Source organism: Astyanax mexicanus, chromosome 1, assembly GCF_023375975.1.
Source record: "Astyanax mexicanus isolate ESR-SI-001 chromosome 1, AstMex3_surface, whole genome shotgun sequence".
Lineage (NCBI taxonomy): Eukaryota > Metazoa > Chordata > Actinopteri > Characiformes > Acestrorhamphidae > Astyanax > Astyanax mexicanus.
In genome coordinates, this window is record NC_064408.1 from 3,714,536 (window position 1) to 3,738,284 (window position 23,749).

General features: G+C 35.7%; 1 protein-coding gene across 7 annotated transcripts in view; it reads right to left on the reverse strand.

The window, feature by feature from the left end:
• Positions 1 to 11,993: 11,993 nt before the first annotated feature.
• nup214 (nucleoporin 214) overlaps positions 11,994 to 23,749 on the reverse strand; it is a 104,867-nt gene continuing 93,111 nt past the window's right edge. For 4 of the 7 annotated variants that reach the window (XM_049465804.1, XM_049465806.1, XM_049465808.1 and 1 more), the window contains exons 35-37: positions 19,829 to 19,941; positions 16,182 to 16,215; positions 13,358 to 13,412 (exon numbers count right to left, since the gene is read on the reverse strand). In XM_049465804.1, the coding sequence (XP_049321761.1) occupies positions 19,844 to 19,941 (98 nt within the window). In that variant the 3' untranslated portion in view covers positions 13,358 to 13,412; positions 16,182 to 16,215; positions 19,829 to 19,843. Of the gene's footprint in view, positions 13,413 to 16,177; positions 16,216 to 19,805; positions 19,942 to 23,749 lie in introns of those variants that run through there. The other 3 variants (XR_007424877.1, XM_049465811.1, XM_049465813.1) reach the window with 3 other exon arrangements.

Here is a 23,749-nt window from a genome sequence, read left to right on the forward strand (position 1 = left end):
AAGAAGAAGAAGAAGAAAAGAGGAGAAAAGAAAATTTGAGAAGATTCAGTGAGACATCATTTGTGAAGATTTGACACTATTTGAGAAGAGAAGATTTAAGGAGATTTGAGAAAATTTGAGCAAAAAGAAGAAAACAAAAGATTCAAAAAGAAGAAAGAAGAAAGAGAAGAAGAAAGGATTGAGAAGAGATGAGAAGAAGAAGAAAAGATGAGAAAAAGAGGAGAAGAGAAATTTTGAGAGGATTCAATGAGATATCATTTGAGACTATTTGAGAAGATTTAAGGCGATTTGAGAAGAAGAGAGACTATTAGAAAAGAAGATGAAAAGAGATGAGATTTATTAAGACTTGAGAAGATTTAAGAAGATACAATTTGAACAGATTTGATAAAAGAGTTTTAAAAGTTTCGAAAAAGGGAGGATTTAAGAAGAATCTTTGCAAATCTTCGCAAAAAAGATAAAGAAAGAGATAAAAGAGACACTAAGATGTGAGATGGGAGTGTGAGAAAGGAAAGAGCAATCAAAGAGCAATCCTAGAATAATGATTCAAGAAGGTAAAGTTTGAGAAGATAAAATTAGAAGAGAAAGAGTTGACAAAGAAACAAAACGAGAAGATTTAAAAAGAGAAGATTTGAGAAGAGAAAGTTTGTTTAAAGAAGGTACTTGATTTTGAGAGATATCGAATCCCGAATAGGACCTGAATTCATCGCTTTAAGAATATTTGAGAATATTTGAGAAGATCTAAGAAAATTTGAGGTGTGAAGATGAAAAGAAAAGAGACGATTTAGGATGGTTTGAAAAAATAATATTCTAAAGAGATTTAAGAAGAGAAAATTTGAGACGAGAAGAGAAAAGAAGATTCAAGATGGTTTAAGAAAAGAAGATTTGCAAGAGATTTGAGAACAAGAGATTAGGGAAGAGAAAAATTGAGAAGATTTGAGGCTGTTTGTGAAAAAAGGATTTATTGAGACTTGAGAAGATTTAAGAAGAGAAGATTTGAGAAGATAAAATTTGAAGAGGAAGAGTTGACAATGAAAAGAGAAGATTTGAGAAGAGATTTAAGAAGAAAATGTTTGTTAAAAGAAGGTTTAAAAAGATTCAATAAGAGAACATTTGAGAAGATTTGAGACTATTTGAGAAGAAAGGATTTAGTAAGATTTCAGAAGGTTTAGGAAGAAAAGATTTGATACGATTAGAAAACATTTGAGAAGAGAAGAGAAGAGAAGAGAAGTGATGATTCAAGAAGGGAAGTTTTGAGAAAATAAAATTTAAAGAGTTGTTGAAGAGTTTTAAAAGTTTCGAAAAAAGAGAGGATTTAAGAAGAATCTTTGCAAATCTTCGCAAAAAAAGATAAAGAAAGAGATAAAAGAGACACTAAGATGTGAAGAGAGAGAGATAATGAGAAGTAGTGTAAAGTGTGAAGGTTTTCTGAAGATCTCCGGGACGCTCAGGGTCACGGTCTCGCTCCCGCGCTGGCAGAGAGACGGATGAGCCGGGGTTTGACTGCTGCCGGGAGTCAGGCTCCGTCCCAAATCCTACAGCCGAGGCTAAATCGAGACGCTGCCCCACGGGAGCCTTTCTTAAATAGGTTTACAGGCTCATTAGCATAAACATCGGCCATGCCGTGGCTCTGCACTGGTTTAGGATGAGCTTTATTTAGAACAGCAGTTGTGTTTTCTAAATCTAGAAGTTCAGTGGCTCCAGAGTGAAGTTATAAATGGTGGAGACGTTCCTGAGAAAGCCTTGCGTCCTTGATGTGTATGTTGTGTGTGGACGAGCATTATCCTGCTGAAAAAACGCCAGTTGAAAGTTCTCATCGCTCAATAGCAAAGACAGGATTGAAGTGCTCACCCAAAGGCCTCCATACGTGATTTTGAGAGTTATCAAATCCCAAACAGTACCTGGATTCACCGCTTTAAGATGATTTGAGAAGATTTGAGAAGATTCAAGATGGTTTGAGAAAAGAAGATTTAAAACGAGATTTGAGAAGAGAAAATTTTAGAAGATTTGAGACAAGAAGAGAAAAGAAGGTTCAAGATGGTTTGAGAAAAGAAGATTTGAAAAGAGATTTAAGAAGAAAAAAATAGAGGATTCAATAAGAGAAAATTAGAGACTGTTTTATTAGTAAGATTCAAGAATTTTTAAGAAGAGAAGATCCGAAAGGTGATGGTTCAAGAAGGGAAGTTTTGAGAAGATAAAATTTGAAGAGGAAGAGTTGACAAAGAAACAAAACGAGAAGTTTTAAGAAGAGAAGATTTGAGAACAGAACGTTTGTTTTAAGAAGGTACTTGATTTTAAGAGTAGATTTGAGATAAGAAGATAAAAAAAGAAGAGAAGATTCAAGATGGTTTGAGAAAATAAGATTTGAAAAGAGATTTGAGAAAAAAAGAATTGAGATTCAATAAAAGAAGATTTGAGAAGATTTGATTAATTTTGAGAACATTGGTTAAAAGAAGGTACTTGATTTTGAGAGATATCGAAAGCCAAACAGAACCTGAATTCATCACTTTAAGAAGATTTGAGGTGTGAAGATGAAAAAAAAGAGAAGATTCAAGATGGTTTGAGGAAATAAGGTTTGAGAAGAGAAACTTTGAGACGAGAAGAGAAAAGACGATTCAAGATGGTTTGAGAAAAGAAGATTTTGAAAAAGAGATTTTAAAAAAGAAAATTGAAAAGTGATAATTCAAGAAAGGAAGGTTTAAGAAGATAAAATGTAAAGAGGAAGAGTTGACAAAGAAAAGGAAAAGAGAAGGTTTTAGAAGGTCTGAAAAGTAAAGATTTAAAGAGTTTTGAGAAGAAAACGATTGAGATGATCTGAGACTATTTGAGAACAAAGGATTTAGTAAGACTTGAGAAGAATTAAGCAGAGAAGATCTGAAGGGTGATGATTTAAGAAGGGAATTTTTGAGAAGATAAAATTTGAAGAGGAAGAGCTGACAAACGAAAAGAGAAGATTCCAGAAGGTTTAAAAGAGAAGATTAAGAAGAGATTTGAGAAGAAAATGTTTGTTAAAAGAAGGTTTGTGAAGATTCAATAAGAGAACATTTGAGAAGATTTGAGACTGTTTGAGAAGAGAGGATTTAGTAAGATTTAAGAATTTGAAAGAAGAAAAGATCCTAGAAGTGATGATTCAATAAGGTAAGATTTAAGAGGATAACATTTGAAGAGAAAAAGTTGACAAAGAGACAAAACAAGAAGATTTAAGAAGGTTTAAAAAGAGAAGATTTGAGAAGAGAAGGTAGTTGATTTTGAGAGTTATTGAAAGCCAAACAGGACCTGGAATCATCACTTCAAGAAGAATTTTTAGTTGAGAGGAAGAAAAGAGAAGAACAGATTCAATGTGGTTTGAGAAAAAAAGTATGAAATGAGATTTGAGGAGAGAAAATTTGAGAAGATTTGAGACTATTTGAGTAAAACTTGAGAAGATCCAAGAAGTGATGATTCAAGAACTTTTGAGAAGACAAAATTTGAAGAGAAAGAAAAGTAGAGATTCAAGAAGGTTTAAAAGAAGGTAGAAGAAGAAAAGAGAAGAGAAATTTCAAGATGGTTTGAGAAAAGCAGATTTGAAAAGAGATTTGAGAAGAGAACATTTGAGAAGATTCAAGACTTTTTGAGAAAAAAGGACTTAGTAAGACTTGAGAAGATTTAAGAAGAGAAGATTTGAAAAGTGATGATTCAGGAAGGGACATTTTGAGAAGATAAAATTTGAAGAGGAAGAGTTGACAAATGAAAAGAGAAGATTTGAGAAAAGATTTGAGAAGAGATTGTCTTGATTTTGGGAGATATCGAACGCCAAACAGGACCTGAATTTGTCGCTTCAAGAAGATTTGAGATGATAAGAAGAAAAGAGAAGAGAAGATTCACGATGGTTTGAGAAAAGTAGATTTGAAACATATTTGAGAAGAGAAGATTTGAGAAGATTTGAGACTGTTTAGTAGTAAGAGAAGATGTGAGAAGTGATGATTCAAAAAGGGAGGTTTTAAGGGAATATCAAATTTAAAGAGGAAGAGTTGACAAAGAAAAGTACAACAAGGTTTTAAAAGGAGCAGATTTGAGAAAAGCTTTGAGAAGAGAATGTTTGTTAAAAGAAAAAGGTTTGAGAAGATCTGAAAAGATTTAGGAAACAGAAGATGACCTGGTTCCTTAATCACGACTGCTGATTAGCAGGTGATGATCTTTCACCAGGAGGTGCACTACCCAAAAGTAGCCTCTGAGAGAACCTTTACAGGAAGGACTTGTTTAACATTAACTTGACTGCCAGGTATTACAAAAATCCCCTCCAGCATGTTATAAAATTCAAACAATGCACATCCATGCTTCCTCAATCCTCAATCCAACATCAACAACATCAACCCTGATCACCATTAATAAAACATCACCACTGATTTATCTCATTTCTACTGAACCCTCCAGCATCACACGGATCAGGTTATCATCCGGACAGGGATTACAGAGATCTGGAGGGAGGTGAAGGATGGAGGGATTTACAGAGATCTGGAGGGAGGTGAAGGATGGAGGGATTTACAGAGATCTGGAGGGAGGTGAAGGATGGAGGGATTTACAGAGATCTGGAGGGAGGTGAAGGATGGAGGGATTTACGGAGGAGGTGGGGGCGGGCTCAGCAGCAGTGGTATACTGTGTGTAAAACGTTTAATGTATATTACAGCGGTTTAATCTAACAGCAGATTATCCTCATATAAAACACTGTATATACAGCTCAGAGTTTAGAGCTCTGATAGTATTTAATAGAAGCTCAGTTTAGTATGTCTGTACTGTACTACGCACTGAAAAACTAGAAATCACTTACATTTAAACTAGAGAGACACTGAATATTTGGCAACCAAAAATTATTTTGTAACTGATATAATTTGCCAATTTAAATTATTCGGTAACTGACATGATAGAGCAATCAAATTTTTCAGTAACTGGTATTATGCTGTAACCGACAATATTTGGCAACCAAAATTATTCAGTAAAAGTATTTTTCGGCAACCAAAAATATTTAGTATGTGAAATGATTTTTATTTTGACAATTTTTCAGTAATCAATATTATTTGGCAACAATAATTTTTCAGTAACTGAAATTATTTGGAAATCACAATTTTTGAGTAACTGAAATTATTTGGCAACCACATTTTTCAGTAACTTATATTATTTGACAACTAAAATTGTTCAGTAACTGATATTATTTGGCAACCACAATTATTCAGTAACTGATATTATTTGGCAACCTCAGTTTTTAATAACTGACTGGTTTTGGCAACTAAAATGATTCAGTAACCAATATTATTTGCAAACCACAATTTTTCAGTAGCCAATATTATTTGGCAGCCACAATTTTTCAAAAACGGATATTATTTGGCAACCAGAGTTATTTAGTAAATGATATTATTATTATTTGGCAACCACAATTTTTCAGTAACCAATATTATTTGGCAACCACAATTATTCCGGTAACCAATATTAATTGGCTGCCAAAATTATTTAGTAACCAATAATATTTGGCAACCAGAATTTTTCAGTAAGCGGTATTATTTGGAAACCACAATTATTTAGTAACTGATATTATTTGGCAACCAATTTTTTTTTAGTAACCAATATTATTTGGCAAACACAACTTTTCAGTAACCGAAATTATTTGGCAACCAAATGTATTTAATAACTGATAGTATTCTGCAACCAAAACTTGTCAGTAACCAACATTATTTGGTAGACAAAATAATTCGGTAGACAATATTATTTGGCAACCCAAATTATATGATAACCGATATTATATGACAACCACTATTAACCAGTAAGCAATATTATTTGGTAACCAATATAAATTGTCGATTTGATTTATTCAGTAACTGACATTATTTGGCAACCAAAATCTTTTCAGAAACCAATATTTTTCAGAAGCCAACCAAAAATATTTGGCAACCATATTTGGTTTAAAAAAGACTGAATAAAAAGACTGAATATTTTATGAGTGAATATGTTTTTTTTTTTTTTTTTTTTTTTTTGAAAGCAATACATTTAGATTATTTATTTTATGAAATGATGAAAAACTTTGAAATGTTTTATATATATATATATATATATATATATATATATATATATATATATTGTGTTATTGTGTTTATACATTTATAATATTACAATAGTCATGGAACAATAGTACATGAATGGATTATTAAATGTTACCTTAGGGGACGACTTTGCCTGTATAAGTTGTGAGGTGTTATCTTGTGAGTGAAGTTGAGCACTGGGGTCTATTGTAACTAGTTACTATTTATATGGACAATTTCAGCCAGAAGCCGCCTGTCACCATCATTACCCCCACTGTACTATTCACTGTGAGTTTCTACTGGTATAATAGATCATCACACAGTGGAAACTCAGTGTATTATGGGCAGAAAAATCAGTATTCCAGATATTTTTTCTGTAAGAAATGGACTGAGAGCTCCAGACAAAGATTTTCAAAGTCTTTTCATAAAGAAAAAAAATACGACTGAACTCGACAGGGTTTTCAAAGAAAAACTACATCCAAGCATTTAACAGTCAGAACAGAGAGAGACGCTGGTTTAAAGCTGAAATATCTGCAATAATTCAAAGCTCTCGACTGACAGGAGTGAATCTGTCTTACTCAACTGCTGTCAGAGCGTCAGGTGATGGATGGGTAGCTTTTACAGACCTGCAATATATATATATATATAATATCTGCTCTATCAGTTTTAGTTTATATATGTAACTTTTCTGTTGGTTTTCACACAGATGTGTCTCAGATATACCCTGAAATTAAAGCTCACAGTCTACACTTTGAACTCTGGTGTGAAACGGACTTGGGTTGTAGTGAAACGTGATAACAAGTACAAACTTTTATCAAATAGCCTCCACCTCCATTTACTCCCAGAATTCCCAAATAAAGCACTTTTAGCCGATGCTCCCAACAGGCTTACAATACTACTGATAGGAGCATAGAGTTACCCCTGCAAATAAATCACAATTTTTACACCATTAACAAACTCAGAGTAGCTCCACACTTGCTAAAAGACAATGCTAAAGCAGATGCTGCACACATTACAGAAGCACGGCTGTGTAAGGAGACAGTAGAGGAACTGGACTGTATTTCATATATTATTAAATTAAATTAAGTTTAAAACAGATACAACATCAGATATTTTTCTTTAAACAGTCTGTAATGCATATTATTAGGCAACCAAAATTATTTGGCAACCAAAATTTAGTGGCAACCAAAATTATTTATTAATTGATATATTACTGAATAAATATTTGTAAACAATCATTATTTGTAAACTAACATTTTTCAGCAACCAATATTATTTGGCAACCAAAAATATTGATTTGTCAGACATTGTGCTGTTCACACTACATGACTGATCAGCGACATGGGGTCACAAACTACAGGATTTCTCGTAGTGGGAAATCACAGATTCACCTCACAGCTCTCCAGAAACCCGTTTATCACGAGAACTCACCAGAACTAAACACACGAGAACTAGCGACACCAGGTCAGAGAATCTCTATAGAGGAGAATACGCACTTAAAGTGAGTTCAACATGAACGAGTTCATATGAAGCACCTGAGTAAAATCAGAGTTTATAAATATATGATCAGTTTTATACTACAATATATATTTATGTCCTCAACACAGAACTATATCACGTTTCAGCACTGCAGACATCATTATTTATCATCTTAAACTCCAGTTATAAACTTTTAATCATGTTTTACCTGTATCTCCATTATCACCAGCTCGCCAACCAATCAGCTCACAGTATATGCTTTCTCAGTTTTTTTTAGTTTAGATACATTATTCTACTTTCTAAAATGAGTTTAACAGTCATTTCATGATCTAACAGGGGAAAAGGAAATGGTCAGACAGGATATGCAGGAGATACAGGAGAGGGTGGGTTTTGGACCTGTGGTTCTGTCTTTCTCTGTAATTCCATTGGCTGTCTATATAGCCGCTGCTCCTGACTCCCAGTCTCCGACTGAGTCAGATATCTAGCATGCTAAATATTTGCCAGGTGTCTGCAACTGGTCGATGATCAGTCGGCCATGTCTCGACAAGCTTTTATTTATGTGGTGTAAAAAGTGTTTGCACCTTTCATGACGTCTTATTTGTGATTTTAGTCTTGGAATTCTCCCATGGAGACCATTTTCACCCATTTGTCTCTTTATTCTTATTATTGAATCATTAACACTGCTCTTAACTGAGGTGAGTGAGATCCTGCAGTTCTTTAAATGTTGTTCTGGGTTCTTTTTTATGGATCTCCTGGATGAGTTCTTCATGCCCTTTTGGAGTAATTTAGTTCGGTCTGCCGGTCACTCCTGGGAAGGTTCACCAGTGTTCCTTTTGTTTTCTCCATTAGTGATTAATAGTGAATCACTGTGGTTCTCTGGAGTCTCAAACCTTTAGAAATAAATGACTTTATAAACTCAGGTGTCAGAAACCACAGTTAAATTATGTAATAATAATAAAAATCTTAATTTGAAACCCGCATTTTGTGTTGGTTTTTATTTATTTGGGTTTAAACTTGTTTATTGAGCTAAACACAAACATGCAAAAGATCTCTCTGTCTGTCGGATTTCAGTGTAATTTAATGTAACAGTATTATATTATAAACTCGGGTGGAGCTGGAGTTATCTGGACGTGATGGTCCGGTTACGTCCTCTCCAGACTCTGGCCTGTGCTGACCGGTGGTCTCTGATCTCTGACTGTCCTACTGTATACAGCTCTGGATAAAATTAAGAGAGCACTTCTGTTTCTGAATGAGTTTCTCTGATTTTACTACCAATTAAATTCCCAAAAAGATACAGAGCTTTCAGACCTCAAATAATGCAAAGAAAACAAGTTCATATTCATAAAGTTTTAAGAGTTCAGAAATAATCAATATTTGGTGGAATAATCCTGGTTTTTAATCACAGTGTTTTTTATGCATCTTGGCATCTTGTTCTCCTCCACCAGTCTTACACACTGCTTTTGGATAACTTTATGCTGCTTTACTCCTGCTGCAAAAATTCAAGCAGTTCAGTTTGGTGGTTTGATGGTTTGTGATCATCCATCTTCCTCTTGATTATATTCCAGAGGTTTTCAGTTTGGTAAAATCAAAGAAACTCATTATGTATATATTTATTGCCATAAATTTAGAGAATTTCTATTGGTACATAATGAAATTCTAAAACTAAAAAAGTTAAGGACAAAATCAAAATTGTAACAATAAAATATGTTAAAACTTTACACAAAAAAAGATTGTATTTACCAAAAAGCATCTTCAATCTACTCAATACATGTTTTTATTAAGATAAATACTGTAATAGTTTTTATTAAAATTTTAAATTAAGTTTAACTTTTAAGAAAATGGAACATGATTTGGATAATAAGTAAAAATGTGTACCAGTGGATAATATTAAAATGTATATGATAAATACAACATAAAATAGTATAATAAGACAATAATGTGAATAAGAATGCAAATGTGTGTATGTAATTAAGTGTTTTAGGAAAAATAAAAATAGGTTATTTTAATATTAATATTAAAATTATTATATTAAATATTTAGAATATTTAGATATTTAATTGTTATATCTAACATAATTATTCTGCAATTTGAGTTTTTTTAACTGCAGTATTTCTTTAGTTTTATTGAGGGACAGTAAATGAGGATCTGCTGGACTGAAATAGCTCCTCCTTTCAGTATCAGCAGAACAAAGCATGTGATAATCAGTGGTGATAATAAGGGACAGGATGCTCTATCAGACGCCTGAGTGCAGAATGTGGAGCCATGTGGAGAATGCGCTGGAGATACGAGGTTTCAGCAGGTCACTCGAACTGGCCGGGACATTCCTGTCCGGCTCCATATTCCACACCAGCAGCAGCAGCAGCAGCAGCAGCAGCAGAGCGGCGAGATAACGACCCGGGTGATGAGGACATTCTCCATCACCACCCTCCCCCACATCCCCACAAACATCATCAAAGTCCTCCAGATTATAAAGGAACACATAAGGAATCATGTAGAAACTTAAAAAAGTGTTAAAAAACAAACTAAACTTAACTTTTAGCGGTTTCTGAGGCTGGTAAATCTGATGAATTTATCCTGTACAACAGAGGAAACTCTTGCTCTTCCTTTTCCTAGTTTAGATTTTTTCATTATAGTTTAATTTAATTTCGTTTTCTCTTTTTCTCCTCTAACTCAGTTAGTTTTAAATCATTTTTATAGTAGGTTTGATTAATACTTAGTTTTAGTTAGCTTTTATTAATTCTAATATTAGTTTTATTTATTTTTTTCCATATGTTTTGTTCAGAGGTGGAAAGTAATGAATTACATTTACTCACGTTACTGTAATTGAGTAGATTTAAAAAAAAATTAAGTAGTTTTTAAAATAGGTAATTTTACTTTTACTCAAGTACATTTTGACACAAGTAATTTACTTCACTACATTGTAAAACTCCTCATTACTGAGTAAAAAATAAAATGCTGGGGTAAAAAAAACTAATTGTCTGAATTAAAAAAAGAATTGAGTTTTGTTCTCCATGGCAGCGCAGCTGAACTTTTCCCAGCAGTGTTTATTATTAAGGTTAGCTGGAGAGACGCTGTGTAAATCAGCTGTGCTCGGGGGAACCGGTGTTCTGTCGAGTTATGCTACCCATCAATATGTGCTTCTTTACGGCACTGCGCATGTGCAGACCAACAGTTTTTTTTTTGTATGTTTTCATGTTTTTCATAATAATTCCTTAAGTTTTTATTGGAAACATTAAACAACCTGCTTAAATGTTAAAAAAAACATGTAAATAGCAGTTAAAGCATAGCAATGGCAAGTTAAAATATAATAATGACCTGTAAAACTATAAAAATACAGTTTATAGTCACATATATGACCATAACTTTTTTAAAAGTAAAGAAAAATAATGGATCATTAAAACCTATAACACGTGTTCTTGAAAATGTTTTATTGGGGGGGGGTCTGAACAAATACTGCCTGAAAGATCCAAATTATTATTTGGAATAATAGTTCATTAAAATATTTAATTTATGATTTGTACTTTTTTTTTACATTAAATAATTAAAAGTAACTATGTAACTTTTACTCAAAGTACATTTTAAATTGAGTACTTTTTTACTTTTACTCAAGTAGATTTTTAGATGGGTACTTTTACTTTTACTTGAGTAGAATTTTAGCAAAGTAAAGGTACTTTTACTTAATTACCATTTTCAGTACTTTTTCCACCTCTGGTTGTGTTATATTTGTGAGGTGCTGGATTCAAAAAGGTGTTTTTTAAAAATAAAACTCAACAAAATAAACCTTAAAAAAAAAAAAAAAAAAAAAAAAAAAAAAAAAAAAAAAAATATATATATATATATATATATATATATATATATATATATATATATATATATATATATATATATATATATATATATTCAGTTAATGTGAAACAACCAACCAACTGTCCACAAAAACAAGCAAGATAATATAAAACTCCTGAAGACAGAGCTCTAACTCCTGAAGACAGAGCTCTTCAAAGAGCACTTACTCTCCTAACACCTCTAACAAACTAACTAATTCTAACCTCATCTCCTTCTTCCTCTTCTCTACTCCTCTATCCCATTATTTCCCTCTGACCTCCTTAAGGCCCTATCTATAGATGCTTTATTTTTAACTTCTATTATTTTTGTACTTAACCTCTTCTATTATTTGCACTTCAATATTGTAAGTCGCTTTGGACAAAAGCGTCTGCCAAATGTAATGTAATGTAATGTAATGTAATGTAATGTAATGTAAAGTAATGTAATGTAAAATACAAAACATATTATGGTTTGTTTATAAATTTTGAATTGAAAGTGTGTCCAAACATTTTTAGCTGATAAAACATTAAATATATTGGGTTTATTCTGCCTGCAATCAAATAAAAGTCAAATAAAATCAGAAAACAGTGAAAAAAATAAAAAAACAAAATAAAAATAATTAAATAAACAGTACCACTGAGATTAATAGTAGCAGAGTTTATTTCCTCATATTTAAAATATACAGCCTGAACCAAAACATTCAAACATATCTGCGGCAAAACTCCTCCCATTATTATTTTTCAGCTCATTCTGTGTAAAAAATACACTTCTGTAAACCTCAAAGCTTTTTTTTTTTAAAAGTAAAGTTTTGGCTTTTTTTTACATTGAAGCAGAAACAAAACCAACCGCAAATCTCAATTTCCTAAATTGCAACTTCACAGGATTTTTTAATTTAGTGAAAGTTAATGCAAATACATTTTTATCCCATTTTATTGACTATTTTGGAGCATTTCTATTGGTCCGTTCATCGTGAAATTTGAACACAGCGTTAAGAACACTCAGACCAGCATTATGTCAAAAAGTGAAAGTGAAAATAATGGCAAAAATGGAGATACAAGGGTTTAGCAGGACAGAGATGAGAAGTAAACCTTAGCTTTTGAAAAGTAAAAAAAAAAAAAAAAAAAAAGCTCAACCATACCTTCAAAAAAATTGCTAATTGCTAATATTGCTAACAGCTAACGAAAGCACTAGTAAGCACTAACTAGCATAGCATTGCTAGCACAATGCTAATTAGTGCACAGTTTTCACATTTAACATTTGTGGCAAAAAATATTAAAACAAAATATATAGAGGAAAAAATATATTCTCAATATATATTTTTACGTCATTGCATCCAGTGTGGCCAGAATCAGCCATAACATCAAAACCACTGCAGGTAAATTGGCTAAAACTGATGTTTCAGAAAACCCCATCTTTTCTAAATATATTGACAAACATATGAAGATCTACAGAAATATATTGAGTAAATGATGAATATGAGGCAGGTGGTGCTAATTTTATGGCAAATTGGTGTGATTTCAACTAATATGGTTAATTAAATTAATTTTCGGCCGAAAGTATTACACATATATTTAGACATATAAAGATGTGCATAACACAAATATAGCTAAATACATTTTTGGCCCTAATTTGGTTGAATGAAATGTTTTTACACAGAGAAAGATGAACAGAAACAGGTTGTAAAAGTAATAAATGTTATAGTACTAATGTTATGGCTGATCTGTGTAATTATCTAGTCAATTAAATAATTGATAATATTGATAATATTCTTAAATTTTTCAAGTATTATAATGAGTTTAAGCAAAGCAAGAGTTATGAATGATCTTTTTATAAGCTTCCATTAGCTGTTAGCAACATTAGCATTTTGTTTTTAACTGAATTAACTACTAGTTTAACTATAAAAGTCCAACATATCGTCTTTCTGTCTGTTTTTCTGTCCGTTTACGCTGATTTTCGTCTATCTCTAAATGCTAATAATGAAGTGTGATGGTAGAAAGGGAGGAAACTGGCAGGTTGGTGAACATCTAGCTTCTCCAGCCTCCAAACGTCTGAGAGCCGGATCTGATATAATAAAAATAGAGAGAAAATCATTAATAAACACTGCTTTACTCTCCTTTAAGGTGCACCTATTGCTGACTCACAATGGCATGAAAAAGTTTATGCCCCCTACAGATTAGTAAATATAAAAAGCACTTTTAAAAAATGTAATTTTATTTATTAAAGGCAAAAAAAAAAACTGTACAAACCAATCTAGCACTGTGTGAAAAAAGTTTTTGCCCCCTAAATCTAATAACTTGGTTGTTAACTTAAAAACGAGTCTTTCACATTTCTGTGAAGGAATTTAGTTCCATTCTTCTTTACAGAATTGCTTTATTTTAAGATAATGTTTTCCTGTTTAAGATCATCCACAGCATCTCAATCATCCAGACTTTAACTAGACCTTTAACTCCAAAACCTTCATTTAGTTTTTAGTGTTTAATCCATTCAGAGACAGTGAACTTTTTTCTTGTTTGTGAGCTTTGGGTCATTGTCCTGCTGCAGAACCCAAGTAAAGTACTCCTGAGCTTGAGGTCAGTAAGGAACAGATGGACGGATTCTGATTCTCCTTCAGGATTTTCTGATAAACAGCAGAATTCCTGCTTCCATCTATTACAGCAAGTTCCTATTCCAGCAGCTTCAGATCATCACACACACACACATACACACACTACCACCACCATGTTTTACGTTTTAGTTTAGTATGTAAAAAGCAGTGTTTTTATCTTGCAATTCTCCCATGGAGACCATTTTCACCCATTTGTCTCTTTATTCTTATTATTGAATCATTAACACTGCTCTTAACTGATGTTGTTCTGGGTTCTTTTTTATGGATCTCCTGGATGAGTTCCTCATGCCCTTTTGGAGTAATTTCTGTCGGCCGGCCGGTCACTCCTGGGAAGGTTCACCAGTGTTCCATGTTTTTTTCTCCATTAGTGAATAATAGTGAATCACTGTGGTTCTCTGGAGTCTCAAAGCTTTAGGAATGACTTTATAACCTTTTCCAGACTGATAGATGATCAATGACTTTACAGTTTTCTCATCTGTAGTTGAGTTGGTTTAGATAGGGTATAATAATAATAATAATGTGTTGCTTTTTGTTTAGATCTATTATCTGCTTCATGTTGTCAGACAGATTCTATTATATAAGTGATTTCTTGATTCTACAGGTCTGTAATCAGTAATCAGGCCTGGTTGTGGTTAGTAGTAAAATTTTACTCAGCTTTACCAAAAGTGATTAATCACATTTAATTTATATAGGGGGAAAAACACTTTCACACAGGCAAAATTGGTTTGGATAGTTTTTTTCCCCTTAATAAATAAAATAATCATTTAAAAAGTGTTTTTTTATATTAACTCAGGTTATATTTGTTTGATATTATATATATATATATATATATATATATATATATATATATGGATGCAGGTTCATGTAAGGGTTCATGCTGTAGTAATACTACTAATAATAATAATGGTTAAGTGGGTAATCAGCCTCATTTTCTGAACTGAGAATTAAGGGCACTGCTGGAGTCTGGAGGGAATAAGTGTACTTACTGCAGAGCTGTGGGGAAGAGGTGTGTGTGTGTGTGTGTGTTGCACTACAGGCATTTCTGGTTCATTTACATGTATAATTGATGCTCTAAGTGTAAATAAGTCACATCCTCTATTGAGACACACTTACAGAAAGTTAAAAGTTTGTTAACCATTTCCTTTTTCATTTCATTTTCTTAATGTGATCCTAAAACTAGTGGCCCTAGATATTTCTGAACTCTATTCCAGCAGGACAATGCTCGTCCATATGCTGCTGCTGCTGTCTTAAAGGAAAACTCTGGGGTAAAATGGAGTTTTTACTACTTTTGTTGTAGTAAAACATGATAAAAGTACTTACTTTTGTTGAAAAGCACACCTCCGTTCTCCCACAGCATTCTGAGATACAGTGATTTTGTGCTTTTTGCCCAAAACTCTTTACAACAGCCAATTTGGGGCATAATTTACCCTGATAAATCGCTTTTTACACCGTTATCCAGCTCAAAGTAGCTCTAAACCTCATTGGTAGAATCCGGAGAGCCCTAACATTTAAAACGAGGCATTAATGACTTAAAAAGTGCTTAAATTAAGCTTATTAAAAAACAATATTTACACCGCATAACGCTACTAGCTTCAGCTCCGAGCGCCGCCATCACTGTACTGATAATGACCTAGACATATATATACATACATACATAGACTCCTCATAGTCTGCCTCCTGGCTTTGTTATTATTATAAGTGTATTAAACACCTTCCTCACTCTTAATAAATGCACTGGGTGCCGGCTGCTACGCCAGGAGGCAGGCTATGCGGAGTCTATGTATATATATGTCTATGGTCATGATCAGTACAGTGATGGCAGTGCTCGGAGCTGTAGCTAGTAGAGTTATGGGATGTAAACAGGTGTTTTTAATAAGCTTCTTCTGCACTTTTTAAGTTATTAATGCCTCGTTTTAAATGTCAGGGCTCTCCAGAATCTAGCAAGGAGGTGTGGAGCAATTTTGAGCCTGAAAAACTATGTAAAAAGCGATTTTCTGCCCCGAAGTGTCTGTTTTTAAGCATACTATTGCGTAGGGCTATTTAAGGTAAGTACTTTTTATCATGTTTTACTACAACAAAAATCACCAAAAGTCATTTTACACCAGAGTTCTCCTTTAAAAGCTTGCATTGAAGACACAGCAGATGCCTAAATTATAACCATTTATTGTTCCTGCAAACTTTTATCGTTAAATACTTGAGAACACACAAGTACGGCTGGTACTTACTGATTGGTGTTGTTACTTCCAAATCCTCCAAAACCTTTAAGACAAAAAAGCAAAACAAAAAAAACATACATTTCATTAACATTTTAAGAAAAAGTTCAACCAACAAAATGAACAAGGAAACTCAAGACAACAGGAACCAGAATAGATGCTGAAGATGTCTGTGGCAGGACTCTGAAGCAGAGCAGGAATTAATGACGGTGTGCAGAGCCAAATTACCAGTGTAGAGATTCACCCCGACACCAGCTGACACATCCCGCAGCATCACCCTGGCACAGTACCAACCCACCGTTCTCCAGCTCTCAACAACATCCCCAAACGCGAGGCTGTGAGCTGTACCTGCGTTCAGTTGTTATGAACACTACACAGATATGCTAAAATCAATGCTGATCAATTATGGGAGTGAGGTCCCATGTGACCAACACGAACCAGAGAACGAGAAGGTTTTGCCAAAGAAAAGGAGGTTTTGTTACAGAATGAAGAGGCTTTGTGAGAGAACGAAGTTTTACCAGAGAACCAGAAGGTTTTGAGAAAGAAAGAGGAGAACGAGAAGGTTTTGGCAGAGAACCAGGAGGAGGTTTTACCAGAGATGGAGGAGAACAAGAAGCTTTGCCAGAGAACGAGGAGGTTTTGTTAGAGAAAAAATAGGTTTTATTACAGAATGAAGAGGCTTTGCAAGAGAACGAAGTTTTACCAGAGAACCAGAAGGTTTTGAGAAAGAAAGAGGAGAACGAGAAGGTTTTGGCAGAGAAAGAGGAGGTTTTGGCAGAGAACAGGATTTTGCCAACAAAAGAGGAGGTTTTGTTAGAGAAAAAGAAGGTTTTGTTACAGAATGAGGAGGTTTTGCCAGACAACGAGGTGTTGCCAGAGAATCAGGAGGGTTTGCTAGAGAATACGGAGAACAAGAAAACAAGGATGTTTTGCCACTTAACAAGAAGGATTTGGCAGAGAACAAAGAGGTTTACCAGAGGAGGAAGTTTTGCATAAAAGGAAGAGGGTTTTCTAGAGAAAGAGGAGAAAAAGAAGGTTTTGCCAGAGAAACAGGAGGTTTTGTTAGAGAAAAAGGAGGTTTCGTTACAGAATAAGGAGGCTTTGCAAGTGAATGACGTTTTTCCAGAGTACGAGGAGGGTTTGTATGGGAACAAGGAAGTTTTGAAGAGATCAAGAAGGTTTTTCCACGAGAACACGAGAGTTTTTGATAAAGAAAAAGGAGGTTTTGCTAGAGAACGATGAATATGTTGCCAGAGAACGAGAAGGTTTTGCTAAAGAATAAGGTTTTGCTAGAAAACAAGGTTTTGTTAGAGAATGAGGAGCTTTTGTCAAAGAACCAGTAGGCTTTGCAAGAAAAAAAACCCCAGGAAATTCTGTTCGAGAACGAGGAGGATTAGCCAAAAAAGGATTAGGTCTTTGCTAGAGAAAGGTTTTGCAGAGAACAAGGTTTTGCCAGCGAAAGAAAAGGTTTTGCTAGAGAAGAGGAGGCTTTTCTAGAGAATGAGAAGGTTTTGCCAGAGAACAAGGAGGCTTTGCCAGTTTTTGCCAGAGAACGAGGAGGCTTAGCCAGATTTTGCCAGAGAACGAGGAGGCTTTGCCAGAAAACGAGAAGCTTTGCCAGATTTTGCCAGAGAACGAGGAGGCTTTGCCAGATTTTGCCAGAGAACGAGGAGGCTTTGCCAGATTTTGCCAGAGAACAAGGAGGCTTTGATAGAGAACGAGAAGCTTTGCCAGATTTTGCCAGAGAACAAGGAGGCTTTGCCAGAAAACGAGGAGGCTTTTGTGGAGAATTGAAGGCTTGGGGAAGAACAGCGAGTGGCCACACCTAGCATGCACATAAAGCCCATTCCCTTCATCCATACTACTACTCGCATTGCAAGCTCATCACAAGGATCAGCATCCCAGACCCAACCTCCACCAAGCTCGATTCTCAGGACTCACATGCAAAGCAGCCTGTTTCCCAAAATATTACACTTTTAACACACTGCCCTTTCTCTACCAAACTACCAAATATTCACCATGCTACACTTTTATCCACATATATTTCTTACCTACTCTCAGCCCTTCTTAGGCACAACCATTGACTGGATCTTTTGGTTATCTCCAACAACTCCTTCACGACCACCCTCAGCACACAGCCTCTAAATCTATATTCAGTCAGAAATCATGTGGCAGAATTTGCTATAAAACCCCTAGCACATACCTCTACTGGTCCAATACATGCTTCCCTCAGTTCCTTTCACGCATCTTCAAACGGAACAGCTAGCCCTATAAAATACACTATCAAGCCTCAAGGTTGCGACTGCAATGCACTTTGGGACCTGTAGTTTACTGCCTACATCTACTAAAAACCTCCACTCACAGGTGTTAGCCAATTTGCAGGCACTTTTCGAACACAGTGCTGGTTCTTCTTTATGCTGCCTCTTACGCACAAACATAAATACCCTATTAAAAATGAACAGGCATGTTACTAAATGCCCGATTATGTCTCCATGTGTAGAGCCTCTTAGATAAACTTACCTCACATGCCGAAAAGTTGTGCTTCAATGTGTCTATTCCTGCAGAGAGCCTATAAATTCACCCACCCACTCGCCAAGTTTTGTGGCACTGGAAGAACATTATAAGTAGATCTTCGTAGAAACTTTGCAAGACTCTCACCAGGTGATTATCCTGTACTCCACACTTTCCAATTTCATCCACTATCCCTGTTAACTCTGCCATACTGCTTTTGCTTGTCTTAATTCCACCTCTCATTCTCGAATAAACCCTGTAACCGTACGCCTTCTCTCTAGTGATGTGGCCTTGCTGAATGTTTTCCACAATTTACCTAATTTACTTCAATTGCCCTCTTTGCATCTCCAAAATTTCCCAGATCTTAGAAAGTCTAAAAATTAGCTTTAACTAGCCGTGCAATCTTACTATTTTAATCTGCTTACTATTGAAATCATGCTATTGTTCTCTATACAGCCGGGAAAAATGAAATTGCTGCCTTTATTACAGATATATCAATTTACTTATTTCCTTTCAGCTATGCTGCAAGCCTACATGCAACCACACTAAACAAGATCTTACCCTCCACACTGAGCAAGCTTATGGGATGAAAAATATCTCAATGGCCACATAATCCTTTTGGAATAAAAACTAAACTAAAGCCATTCATTTCCATTGAAACTTAAAAAAAAATCTGGTGCACTTTTATATACTCTATATGGAACTCCATTTGGTCCTGGGGCTGAGCTTGCTTTTGTACACCATACCTTCTAACCTCACTCTACATAGGGGAGCTAACATCCATTTTTTCACCTACTCCAGCCTGCTAGCCCCGTCCTCCTCTGTGTAAACATTCTTAAAGTGCTCCTTCTAACTTCTTCTTTCTTAAACAGATCTTTTACAGCACACTTCTTCCTTTACTTTGTAGATTCTGCTCTCCGCAATTTTACTAACTTACTTTTCAACTCCTCCTGCAATAACTCAAACTCAATGCCCTCTCTTTCTCCTCTCATTTCACCACTTCCACTGCTTTCTCAGTAGCCTTGATTCCTTAACACATTTTTCACATCTTGACCCTTTCCTTTCCTCTGTATTATCGATAACTTCACCTAACTTTGCTTGTTCCCTTTAAATCCTCCCACATACCTTTCAAATCATCATCAACACACCTCCATGCCATCTTATCATTTGCATCCCATCTTCCCTTGGTGAATCCTTAGCCCTTGGTATGTTGTGACCTTGCTCCACCCACACACATTGCACATCCACAACTGCTTTGCCCCTATAAAGTAAGAAAAATGCAAAATGTGATTGCTTTGTGGACAAAGAAAATAATGAGGGCTGACGGTGGACAGCGATGGCACTTGAAAAAGTTTCTCCAAATACCCAGAAGAAAGATACCCATATGAGAAAGGCAATCACGCCAAAAGAAAAGTTTTTTTATTGGCATATTTGCAGTGAGTATTGGGAAAACAGGTTGTTACGTTAAGAAATCGTCTCGCAAGACTCAAGCTCACACTGTGAGAAAACCGATTGTTCCTCGCGTCCGACTGCTCATTTGCATCTTGTTTGGGCAGTTTATTTTGACATCAATTCGCCTCTAACTCTGCACGACAAACGATGAAGCTAAAATTCGGACATAAAGTTTGGTTCATAAGATGGTTCAATGACTTGTCGAAGGGCACTTCCCATAGAAATGCTGACCAACTCTTATCGAAACTGACAAAGGTATGAAGACATTCCTGTACACTGAACTTTGAAAGCATTACTGAACAGGCGTCGGGAGGAGTGCACTTCCAATACTGCCCCCTTCATCTCTGGGGAAGCTGAACTGAACTACTACACACTGCCCCCAGTTAAAGCTCAAGACTACAACAAGGATTTAACAGCAAAGTTCCACTGCTTGGTCTACCAACCCCTTCAGCTCCTCGGCCTCAAATGACTCCAGGTCTCCAGGTCACCAAGCGCTGGCTATAGCCTGACCTTTTGGGCGTAGAGGCTATACTGGAACTTGTCGCAATTGACCACTTTCTCCAAGCACTTAATGCAGGGCTACAAAATACTGTGGGGGCTCAAAAAGGACCCATCACCAATGGACCTAGCCTGTAACCAAAAGGAACATTCGATCGTTCTCTCGATTTGCACCCAATTCCTCCATCCTTGCCTCCCAGACAAGCCAGACCCTTGTTGAAGTGGAGCCCAGAGGACGAGCTCAGAGGCAAATCCAGGCTTCCGAACCTTGAAAGCCCTCTTCACATCTGAAACGGTTCTGAAAAACCCAAACTTTGAAATCGTCAATAATCTTTGACGATTTCAAAGGTTCTTTGAACCAAATAACCTAGTATTCTTTAGTTCCCATTGTGAAGAAAGTTCCTGGTTACAAAACCTACTTTTGCTGGTGGCAACGCAGTGAACCGATTCAAAATTAGGTTTGAGAACCAGAATGGTGTCAGTTCCACGTCGGTGGAAAAGCGCTAAGAGAACGTGTAAAATCTTCTTGAGATGCAGTTGTTGTTGATTTCAAACTCAATCTTTGACTTTTCTGACCTTTTGAGCTTAAAATAGAATGTGTCCTGCAGGTGTCACATACGAAATACTGTGCAGTGAGCGCTCTCCGGATTCTAGCAATGAAGTGTGGAGATACTTTGAGACTGGACAACAGTGGAAAAAGTGATTTATCTTCCCTGTCTTACTCATTCTAAAAGCTTGTTTGGGCAAAGTGCACAAATTACTGGGTCTCAGAAAGCTGTGGGAGGGCTTGACCTCAAAGTATAACAGAGAGCTCTTTTCCACCAAAAGAACTGTGTTTTTTGAACTCAGTTTCGTTCAGGTTTATAAGAACCGTGGTGTTTTTCAGCGAACCAGCACATGTTTCCACTAGTTTTAGTGTAACCGTGAAAACTTTACATCATACATCATTAACAGAGGGCGTTGCAGAATGGTTGTGCCCACAGATGTCGTCACGGTTTGCACTGAAGAACCTATTATTCTTCGTTTCCCACTGTGAATGAATGTTTCTGGTTACGGAACCTACCTTTGTTGGTGGAAACGCGTCAAATCAGTTTAAAATTAGGTTTGAGAACCAGAACATTGCTGGTTCAAGTTCGATGGAAAAGTGCTAGGAGATGATGTAAAACCTTCTTGATCTTTAACTATTTTTTGTCCTGTTTGATCACCCATTCAAACAAAAAGGAAAATAAGACAATAACAGGTATTATTTTAGAGAGTATCCACCATTATCGATTTATTGTACAATAAATGGACACTACCTAAAAAATATTTGATAATCCAAATATTGTCCATTGTGTTAATTTGAATGTTTGTTCACATACATAAGAGTGAACAGTATAGCATAACATGACCAATGCTTCAATAAATAGTGTGGACTGCAGTAGGTGAGGAAAAAATATGTATTTTTCAAACTATTATACTATTAACATTTTGTCATTTGAATTTAAATGGTTTAAAAATGACAATAATATCGTTTATCGCAATAATTTCTGGGATGATTTATCATCTACAAAAAAATGTTATCGTGACAGGCCTACACACCACCTAGAAAGTAGTACTAATGGTAGAATAATGGTAGAATAAGGGTGAATAAGGGTGAATAATGGTAGAATAAGGGTGAATAATGGTAGAATAAGGGTGAATAATGGTAGAATAAGGGTGAATAAGGGTAGAATAAGGGTGAATAAGGGTAGAATAAGGGTGAATAAGGGTAGAATAAGGGTGAATAAGTGTGAATAAGGGTTCGTAACGTGAATTTTCAGGTTTATTCTCCACACTGTGTAAAATGGGCCAGCCTGCAGATTTATTCTGGGCTGTGAGCTCAGGGCCGGAGCTGAATGTGGGTTAATAAAGAAACCCACACTTAGTGCACTTCAGATATACAGCCGAGCGAGAGAGACAGACAGGGAGAGAGAGACAGAGGGCATGTTGGGTAATTGATATTTACTGTAGGCTAATAGGAAAAGCAGCGAGGCTTGCCCGGCTGTTCCTTTAGGGACTGGGCTATTCCTCTGGCAGAGCTTCACTCATGCTTATTATTTGTTTCCTCCGATTGGCTCATTACTGCTCGGCACAATGGGAGGCGTGAGAGTCGAGGCCGAGGCCAAATAATCCATAGAAAAATCTCTTCATTTAAATGTTGCTGAAATATAAGGGATGGAGGCTGTGGCTGACTCGCTATTCTACTTCATTTCCTGTGATTGATGGATTTAAACATGATGTAATTCCTCCTAATTACTGCTTGTATTTAAAAGGTATTTGTTGATGAGGTTTGTTTCCCAAATAGAAGTGGTCTCAGTTTGGATCTACTAAAACATGGTCTGCAGTGTGAAGACTCTTTTGTTCAGGAACAAAACAAAGATCAGGTTCAGACCAAATAAACAATAGAAGAAGAAAAAGAAAAGAGGTGTTGTGCTGAAATCCGTCTCCCGTTGGTGATGTGCAGGTGTGTTATGCAGCAGTATGGGTGAAACAGGTGCTGGTGATTCTGTATCTACTGTAACTGTAGATTAACTCTTACTTATAGACAAAAATAACAGGAATCCAAGAGGAACCTCTTTCTGTGTCTCTCTCAGTGTCTTTCTCTTTTCTGTGTGTCTCCCTCTGTTTCTCTCACTTTGTTTGTCTCTTGTTCCCTGTCTCTCCCTGTCTCTCTCTCTCTCTCTCTCTGTGTTTGTCTCTCTCTCCCTCACTCTGTTTTTTTGTCTTTCTTTCTTTCTGTGTCTGTAACTCTGTGTGCGTCTCTCTGTCCTTCTCTCTCTGTGTCTGTCTGTCTCTCATTCTGTGTCTCTCCGTCCCTCTCTCTCCATGTCTCTGTTATGTCTTTTTCTCTCTCTCTCTCTCTTTTTGTGTCCATCTCTTTGTCTGTTTCTTTCTGTTTTACTCCCTCACTCTGTTTTTTTGTCTTTCTTTCTTTCTGTGTCTGTAACTCTGTGTGCGTCTCTCTGTCCCTCTCTCTCTGTGTCTGTCTGTCTCTCATTCTGTGTCTCTCCGTCCCTCTCTCTCCATGTCTCTGTTATGTCTCTCTCTCACTCCATGTCTCTGTCCTCTCACTCTGTGTGTCACTCTATCCCTCTCTC